Genomic DNA, 10,000 nt, shown 5'->3' on the forward strand with positions numbered 1-10,000 from the left:
CGTTTTTTTTTTTCTACAGTAACCTTGGAGAAAACCTGTTCGAAGAACGTCGTCAAGAACTTCTAGAGGAGGAGAGTGTCCGAGCCGCCACGTTGGACAAACGCACGCAGAAGTTTTTGAAAGATGTTGACGAGTACATTCTTAAGAATCCACCCCTTCAGCCGTCTCACATGGCTTTTGAAACTGCTCCACGAGATCTTCCGAGAAGAGACTCGTTTGAAAATCCTCAAGCCGAGATGGAGGCTGGGGTGAAGAAAAGCCGCCACCAAATAAGGCGAAGAAGAAACGACAGACCTGTCAGTGCGGAGAATGTACCCACGTTTTTCCCTGAAGACAAATATAAAGAGAAGCTTTTATCCCTATGGAAGGATCTGAATAAATGTCGATATTTAAGAATGCCGGATGAGCGAATTGACTTATCGGGTGTGAACACTCTCGTGAAAGATCAAATGAAGTTGTTTGAAACTCTAAGGAACAAAGACACGGATCCCATAACAGAACGGGACAATGATTGATATTATTATTATTATTATTATTATTATTATTATTATTATTATTATTATTATTATTATTATTATTATTATTATTATTATTAGTTCAGAATGCAGTTAGTTGGAATGAACTGGTCGAAATGGTGAAAAATCCGTCATCAGTGGAACTCTTTCTATCTACTGGTTGACATCTTGATTTTTGAAAATACGTCTGAATATATGTGGCCCATCACGTCAATCCGGTATTATGACGAATAGAACTAGATGGAGAAGATCGAGGTTAAGGTAAAAATGACCAGAATTATGACATTTCCGTTTGTGCGTGTGTTGGGGGCGGGGGGGGGGGGGGTAAGTATAAGAAGCAAACTCGCTTCCCTCACTGAATGCATTTATATTAACTCAAAGTTCATAAGTAAAGCTTATAATTCAACTTCAAGCATCATGTTCATCCCGGGATGGGTTACATAATATTAGGTTTTCTACTTGATATCGCGTTGGCGCATGTACGTAGGATTCAATTTGTGATAAGCCAAGTGTTGAACTCACCGATGTCTCAAATAGTTTTTGATGACATAGCAGGAGGTTTGTGACTCATCGTCTCGTAAAGGTTTAATGTCGTGGTGATCCAGATGCCCAAAAGAGATCATAAAGATTAAAGAACCAGAAATGCAAAATTGTAGCTTTTGTCACTTTAGGAAATTATTGATTTACGTATATACGATTATAACACGCTTGCTTTATAAAATTCTGGACGCGTTCCCAATCGCTGCACTACCCTGCGGGGGCGGGGGGGGGGAAGGGGGGGGGGTGATGGTGGTAATATCGCCTAATAAGCGTCATATCTCGTCCTCCATGTTAAATGGTTCTGTTGCCTAGGGACCCCTTGTAAAGCGTTTTGCACACATTTATTGGATACTGTTTATATATATATATATATATATATATATATATATATATATATATATATATATATAAATATATATATATAGGTCTCTTTATTTTGTACTTTTTCCAAGTGACCCTGTCCTTAATGGTCAAATTATAATCATTCTTAATTCAAAATCTATATGAGGGTCGATAACCGTTGTTAATGTCAAATACAAGGAAGGAGGAAAGAGATATCTCCCCTGCATTAAAAAAAAGACCAGATTATTTTTTTACTTAAATTATAATAATATTACTATTGCATTGATAACTAACACTAAAACATGACATGCCTATGTGATATTAATGATCTCATAAATGATATTTTTACCACGTCACATCATATCAGATGAAAGACTCAATATATCAAATGTGGTTCATTGCCACCGAATGGTACTATGTTGGTGTGAAGCAGATGCTAAAAAGAGGATTATAATGTTAAAATGACCAGGAATGTAAAATTTTAAATTAACCTTTTGTCAGAGTACGACATAATTATTACACCGTGACCCATCACATCAAAATAGAAGCATGTTAGGTGACGTGCACTTATTTACAGGTCTGATAACCCAATTCATTATGGACTCACTGCTGTAATGGAAATCACAACAACAACAACAAAAAACAAAACAAAAAATAAAACCCCCGCAAAATATTGTCCATTACAACACTGTTAAATTAGGCCCATAATTGGGTTCGGATGTCAGACCTGCTTATATATACAACGTTGGGAAATTCACAAAAGACGAATGTAAATACAATTAAATTAAATTAATCAAGTTGAATAAAAATTTAATATCACGTTCCATTTTGTTTTTCATTGCTGTTTAATTCTCCGAACTGTAAACAGCAACATTTGCAGTTAAAGGAACTGTGCTTACTGCCGTTTTATTTGTTTAAACACAGTATGTGCAATATCAACCAAATAGAACATACTGTCTTCTTTTTTTAAAAAAAAAAACGGCAGCATAGAATATTAAAAAACAGTCAAATAGAATGGAACATTCAATTAAATTTTTCGAAGGAAAATAATATTATGTAAGTTTCGGATTCAACAACGCCACCATCTCATCTCTCATTCATCTCTGGTGTTTTCCCATTTATCGTGTTTTGTTGACAATGGGGAAACCCGAAACGTCCACGTCATCGGACTTTGTAAATTAGATTAACCAGATAATTACAGTCTTCTGGAAAAAACACGGATTAAAAAGATTTGGCCATAAAACGTGTCCTTCAAATATCGATCGATTTAAATGACTCTCATATTGGAAAAAAAATCTCTCAAACCTGGGATCGTGAAGTCGCAGGTTTGAGAGTTTTTGCCAAGATGAGGATCATTTAAGTCGATCGATATTTGAAGAACGAGTGTTCTGGCCAAATTTTTAAACACATGACTTTCCAGAATACGACAGTTAACCGGTTAAAATGTTAAATAATTGTTAATTGTCACTGAAATGAGCCAGAAAACTGAGAGTTGATATTTGTAGATTTAAATCTAGTTTAATAACGTTGGAATAGATTTGAATCGACGTGAACATACATTCAGGTCTGTCATCTAAACCCGCTTATGGGCCAAGCACTAGTATAACATTCTTGTTATGGACAATATTGTGCGTCATTTAAAAATTATTATTTTTTTAGATTTCCATTAAAACAATGAGCCCATAATTAATTAGGTTATCAGACATGCAAATAAGTGTAGGTCGATATGAATGGATTAATGACAGGGTAAATGAATTAATGAATGAATGAATGAATGAATGAATGAATGAATGAATGAATGAATGAATGAATGAATGAATGAAACATAAAGAGGAAGAATAGTGCATTGTGCGTAAATGAGTAAATGGGAAAACTATGAGGGTCACCGGTGGTAGAGCACTCGGTTCACACGCAAAGGGAACGAGATTGATCCCGGGTGAAGTAGAGATACTTTTTCTGACCCTTCTATCCACCCAGTAGTAATTGGATGGATGGATGGATGGATTGATGGATATCAATAGTTGGATAGTTGGAGAGCGGGATAGACGATGGGAAGGATAAATTAAATGGATTGATGGATGGATGGAAGGATGGATGGATGGATTGAAAGATTTATGGATAGTTGGATAGCTGGATGGACGGTGGATGGATAAATGGATGGATGGATGGGTGAATGTAGGGAATAATTGGCATATAGATGGATACATTAATGTGGATGGTGGAAGGGGGGGGGGGTGAGCAATAAAATTGATTGATAAATTAATCTTCTGTCAAATGATTTGTTGAGATGACATTGTCTATAAACTAAAATGCAATTTGCTTTTTAAAAAATAAATCTTCGTTTGAGTTTGTGTTTTTAATTTCTTCTTCAACATTTCAGCTTGACATGCATGATCTTCGATGGCGTTTGAAGCCCTTGAAGTGAAAAGCCACTGAGATGCGTGTCTGTAGAGTGAATGCATTTGCTGCCCAATTCAGTCCCTTGATTCGTGATAAATAAATAGTCATATGGAAGGACTTCGCGGCGATATCCCAGGTTTGGGAATTTTTAACAAAGATTTTAATCGATTGATATTTGAATGACGAGCTGTTGTGTTTTTTAAAGCCAAACTTTTAAATACGTGTTTTTCAAGAACAGCTGTATACGGACAACATCAAAAAGATGTTATGCAGTTCCATTATAACAATGAGACAATAACAATTTAGGTTATCAGAACTGAAAGGGGATGCGCGTCGACCCCGGCATCATACCGTACTGTGACGATGTGTTACAGATAGAAATAAACCTGATACTTTTTTGGAGTTTCAATTTTGAGACTTTTCAACAAAATGAGGATCATTCTCACTTAAGGCGCCTAACAGACTATAGGGAATGAGATTAGCGGAAGAGTAGCGTCTCTCTCCTCCTCGCTTCCGGTGAAGTGTCTCATGCCGCACAACCAACATGACGTTCTCTCTCTAATCACTTTTCCGCTCGTGACTTCCAATCAAGGGACGCTACTCTTCCGCTAATCTCATTCCCTATAGAATGAACGAAATTGACATCACACAACTCTTTGTTATTGTTTTAGACAGCCATTTCGATGATTACTTCTCAATCAGACAATTGATACTATGCGTTTAGTTTAAAACCTCGCGACATCCGCCACCCAGATATAACGTTCCAACACAAAAAACTACGTGTCGCTTTAACCGTTTATAGTATTATTAATATATTTTAGTGACAACTACTCATAAAAATGGCTGGCTAAAAACAATAACAAAGAGCTGAGTGACGTCAATTTCGTTACTTCTATAAACGTTTAAGGGTACACATTGTTTTGTATGTTAATACGTTATATCTGGCTGGCATATGTTGTGAGTATTTTGCCTAAACACATAGCATCAATAAACGCAGTGTGATTCTTCTATAGGGCATAGTTTGTGACTTCTTTACCTAAACGCGTAGCATCAATAGTGACAACTGATATCACAACAGCAAGACGGTCTGTATGATTATATTTGTAATAACTATTTGATGATGGAAGGGAGATAACCAATTAAATAAAGACTTGGAATCACCTCAGCAGACTCCAGCAGGTCTGTCGTACCCTGGAAAAACCCATATTTGAAAATTTGTTCAGAAAACTCGTCCTTCAAATATCGATCGATTTAAATGACCTTCATCTTGGTAAAAACTCTCAAACCTGGTACTTCGCGAAGTCCCAGGCTTTAGAGTTTTGCTAAGATGAGGGTAATTTAAATCGACGAGTTTTCTGCCAAATGTTTAAATATGTGTTTTTCCAGAGTATGGCAGAGGTATCGTGAAGGTGAACTCTGTCCTAGACTGATAAAAGGCTTTTTAAAAAAACATTTGTAGCTCACCACCTCAAATCGGTATTATGTCAGGGTGAACAGGATATCCAAAAAAAAGTGAGCTTTTATATAGCGCAATATCCACTAAACGTACTCAATTGCGCTTTACAAGGGGTCCCTGACCAACAGCCATCGGTAACATGTAGAACGAGACTTGACGCCTGTTTGGCGTGATTGCAATCATTTCCGACAGAATCAAAGCTGTTGACAGCCAGGTACTCATTTTACACTTGAGTACGATGAAAGAATGTGAGTAACGAGCCTTTTCCAGGAACTCGACTATACGCCGAGCGAGGCCCGAACTCAGGACCTTCCGATCAAGTAATTGGAAAACCAAAATGGCAAGAAATGTGAAATTTTAGATCTCGTTTCATTCAAAGACTATAACCAATGCCCTCAATAAAACATGTCAAACGGTTTTTTTTTTCTTTTGTTTCACTATGGGCTTTTATTGATGCTGTGCGTTTAGGTAAAATACTTACAACATCTGCGAGTCGGACATACTGTACCAAAACACAAGAGTGTAACCTCGAACGTTTATTGATACTTTCCGCTTAGCCGAAAAGCTCACAACATACGCCAGCCAGATATAACGTACCAACACACAAAACTGCCTGTAACCGTAACTGTTTATAGTATAATTGATATGTTTTTAGTGAGAACTACTCATAAAAATGGCTGGCTAAAAACAATAACAAAGAGCTTAGTGACGTTAATTTCGTTCCTTTTATTTTGATAATTTGAATAACACCGATTTCATACCGTGTTCAGGCGGTGGGTCACAACTTAGACAGAAATAAGATTACTTTAGATATGGACAGTTTTAAACGGCCCCTAACTTGTCAAAAATTCATAAACCAGCTGCTCAATTCCTGATGGACCAAATAATTTCTAAAAGGATCACAATAGATAACTTTAATTCATTGCATAATGAAGTATTTTACAACTTGTTGGCCACGAAATATCGCGGTTTTTCAGATTATCAAAATAAAAGGGACGAAATTGACGTCACTCAGCTCATTGTTATTGTTTTTAGCCAGCCATTTGTATTAGTTCTCACTTCTGTATTAATCAGACTATAAACATTCAAGGTTACACATAGTTTTGTATGGTGCGATTAAAAAATAATAAGTCATTTAATAAATACAAAACCGTGAAGAATCCCCTAATATTTGGAAATATATATATATATATATATATATATATATATATATATATATATATATATATATACATATATATATATAAATATATATATATATATATATATATATATATATATATATATATATATATATATTGTTTCTTCCTCTCATATAAAGGACCTGCTCTATCCGGGTTACTTGGATTATCAAAATTAAAGGTTACAGCGCTTCGGGTACGTTTAGTGGATATTGCGCTACATAAATACTCCAGTGTTTTTCTGTTGTTTTTTTTTTGGGGGGGGGGGGGGGGGGGGGGGGGTTGGTTTTTGTTTCTCTTTTTTTAAATTTGATCCCCAGATATTCGAAGAGAAATTTTCGGGCCAAAATAATTTTTGTTAAAAACAAAACAAAACAAGCATTTTGTCGGTGTACGTCGCACTGGTCTATCCTATCGGCAAATTTGGTTCATCTAAATGTTTACAGGTAGCATTTGAAAGGTTCCATCAAAAAACACACCACCTTGACGGAGTAATATAAACAGAAGTAACATCGGGGCATTGGCATCTTTATGTAAGGTAACGCATAGTTCAAAGTTGAGTCCTCTTTACTGACATTCTCTCACCGTACTCAAGTGTAAAATGAATCACTGGACAGCGTTGTCTCTGTCCGAAAAAAAAATGTAATCTCGCCTAGCAGGTGTCATTTCTCGTACATGTTAAATATTGCTGTTGGGTAGGGGTCCCTTATTAAGCGCGTTGATCACGTTTGGTGGATATTGCATAATACCGTTTTGGGACGGCACTTTACATGTGTGGCCAACCACTTCGATATGCTATTAACTCGGGATCACCCTGGTATCGAAAAGTGAATTTCAAGTTATAAAGATAAAATACGTATGGTATCTCGCATATTTTAAAAACTATGTCTATTCTCATCAATACTACATATCAGTCACTGAGAGAGAGAGAGAGAGAGAGAGAGAGAGAGAGAGAGAGAAATGGATAATAATAGAAAGGAGAGAGGGTGTAGGAAAAAAGAGAGAATAGATAGTGAGATAATGAGGAAGAGAATGAGAGAGAGAGAGAGAAAGAAAGAAAGAAAGAGAGAGAGAGAGAGAGAGAGAGAGAGAGAGAGAGAGAGAGAGAGAGGGACAGGTGGGGGGTAATGAGGAAAAGACGAGAGGGTGTGTGAGAAGCGAGAGAAGAGAAGTGAGAGAATGAGGAAGAGAATGAGAGAGAGAGAGAGAGAGAGAGAGAGAGAGAGAGAGAAGAGACAATGAGAGAATGATAGAGAGGTAGACAGAGAGAGAGAGAGAGACAGAGAGAGAAAGAAAGAAAGATATACAGAGAGACACACAGAGAGAGAGAGAGACACACACATACACACACACAGAAGGAGAGAGATGAGAGAGAGTGTGTGTGTAAGAGAGATGTGTGTGTGTGTGTGTGAGAGAGAGAGAGAGAGAGAGAGAGAGAGAGAGAGGGGGGGGAGAGAGGGGTTGGGATGGTTCTTGGTATGTAATGCTGGATACCGGTACTGGTACTGGAACCAAAAACAAACGTAGTCGACTTTACCTGAATGTTTGTTGGATCAAACAGTTGGACAGCGTGGGGATTCGCGCAATATAATATTATTTCTTTCGTCAAGTGTGGATATTTAATTCATAGGTAGTCTTTTAATCGACAGGCTCGTGACTCATTTGTACCCACAATGTCAATCTGGTATTATTTCGGAATGATTTAGATGGATACAATAAATGTGACCATCCCCTTTAAAAAAAAACGGTATTATGTCGGCACCTAGGTGCGCATATTATTTGCAGGTCTGATAACCGAACGCAATTATGGACTTGGTTTAACATTGTTGCCTTGGATTGAGAATATTTTCCCATTACAACATTGAGCACATAAACATTTGGGTTATCAGACCTGCAAATAAGCATGCGTTGTGGAGGGAGACTGTTAAGATGGTGAAATTTGAATTTGTAATACAAAAGTATGAGATTTTTGTTAAATTTTTGGTTTCATTTAGAAGAAATTCTGAAGGAGCTAGAAGTAAAAATTTTACTTTAAATTCACTTTTCATCATCAGGTACACATCGATAGAACACCGTTTTGAGGTAGTGGGTTACAATAATAAAGGTGTTTTAAAGTCAAAATAAACAAAATTAGAAAATGTTTATCTTCTTGATGCTTGAGAGACAAAACTGACTCTTCTTATATGCGGCTGTGCGGTTTAGTAGTATGACACTCGCCTTCGGACCGGAAAGTCTAGGGTTTGAGTCCCGCTCCGAACGGCGAATAGTTGAGTCCTTGGAAAAGGGTCTTTAATCACATTCTCTCGAGTCAGCGTTGTCTCTGTCGGAAATATATTTAAAATATTGTAATATCGCCTAACAGGATGTCTCCTCCTCCATTATGTTAAGTGTTGCTGTTGACGAGGGTCCCTTGGTAAAGCGCTTTGAGCACCTTTAATGGATATTGCTCGATATAAATGCGCAAGTTTTAAGTAAAGGTGATGATAAGCTGCTAGAAGCTATGGACTGTAACAAGTAATGAACAAAAATGAGTAAAACAACTTAGAACAAAAATGAACAAAATACCAAAATCATAACCTCGTTATGTAGATATATTATTTTATTTTTTTTTGTTATAGGCTGAAGAAGGGCTTAGGACCCGAAACGTTCCGCATTTGTTTTGTTTTTCTTTGAATCCCTTATATTTATTTTTTGTTTCTCTGTTCGTCTCTCCTTAGTAAAGGCTTTTACCTTAAGTTATTTCATTTAATAAGCTTAACATTCGGTTTTAAACTTGGCATAAAAACAATACGTTTTTGAGACGCTAAATTATATTTTCATTGTGTTACAATTAATTGCGAAGAGTGTTCCCTAAAAGGTAGTGACGGGAATTGTAAGAGTGTTAGTACAAATAGGAAGCCTAACAGGCGACTGATACTGTATGAAATAGAAATAATATGATTTCATGTGGCCTGCGGATAATAAATGATTCATTGTGAAGCGCATTAAGCATGGCGAGGAATGGAAATGCGCCAAACAAATGCTCATATTTATTTAGATTTAAAAAATCTCCGCCCAAAATGAAAATTGTGTTGTTTTTCTTTTCATTCAGGATTGGGTTAGATCTTCCAGAAGGTTCTTTGCGTCCTTCAAATATCGATCGATTTAAATGACCCTCATCTTGGCAAAAACTCTCAAACCTGGGACTTCGCGATAAAAAATAATAACTCCTGAGCACGATGAGAGAATGTGAGTAAAGAGTCTTTTCCAAGGACTCTACTATATCTGGCTCAAACCCAGGACCTTCCGATCCGAAAGCGAGTGTCATACCACTAGACCACATAGCCGCACATAAATATAAGCTTTATATCACAAAATATGCATGATTTTTTGTTTTGTTATTTTTTTTTTTAGTTTACATTTCTCGTACTAGCCGACAAGACGTGTCGATTACTTTCTGCTCTCTGCCTGGAATATAAATGGTAACGTTAATGTTTTTAATGGTTTTCTTATTGGCTGAAGAAGGGTTTTGATCCTGGAACGTTACGTTCCCTAATTGGTGTTTTGTTCTAATATGAAGCTCTTAT

General features: G+C 36.7%; 2 protein-coding genes across 6 annotated transcripts in view; both read left to right on the forward strand.

Annotated features, from left to right (window-relative positions):
- The window catches only part of LOC144965790 (uncharacterized), a 39,776-nt gene extending 38,503 nt beyond the window's left edge, over positions 1 to 1,273 (forward strand). For all 5 annotated transcript variants that reach the window (XM_078901507.1, XM_078901508.1, XM_078901509.1 and 2 more), the window contains one exon: positions 20 to 1,273. In XM_078901507.1, coding sequence (XP_078757633.1) covers positions 20 to 515 — 496 coding nt within the window. In that variant the 3' untranslated portion in view covers positions 516 to 1,273. The remainder of the gene's footprint in view (positions 1 to 19) is intronic.
- Positions 1,274 to 9,785: 8,512 nt separating this feature from the next.
- Positions 9,786 to 10,000, forward strand: part of LOC144963772 (neuropeptide receptor 15-like) — a 9,598-nt gene continuing 9,383 nt past the window's right edge. Inside the window, exon 1 of the mRNA XM_078897715.1 lies at positions 9,786 to 10,000. This exon is cut by the window's right edge and continues 654 nt beyond it. The gene's annotated coding sequence lies outside the window, so the exon portion shown is untranslated.

The sequence above is a fragment of the Berghia stephanieae genome, chromosome 2 (assembly GCF_034508935.2).
Source record: "Berghia stephanieae isolate SIO BIC M18660-M18661 chromosome 2, UCSD_Bste_1.3, whole genome shotgun sequence".
Lineage (NCBI taxonomy): Eukaryota > Metazoa > Mollusca > Gastropoda > Nudibranchia > Aeolidiidae > Berghia > Berghia stephanieae.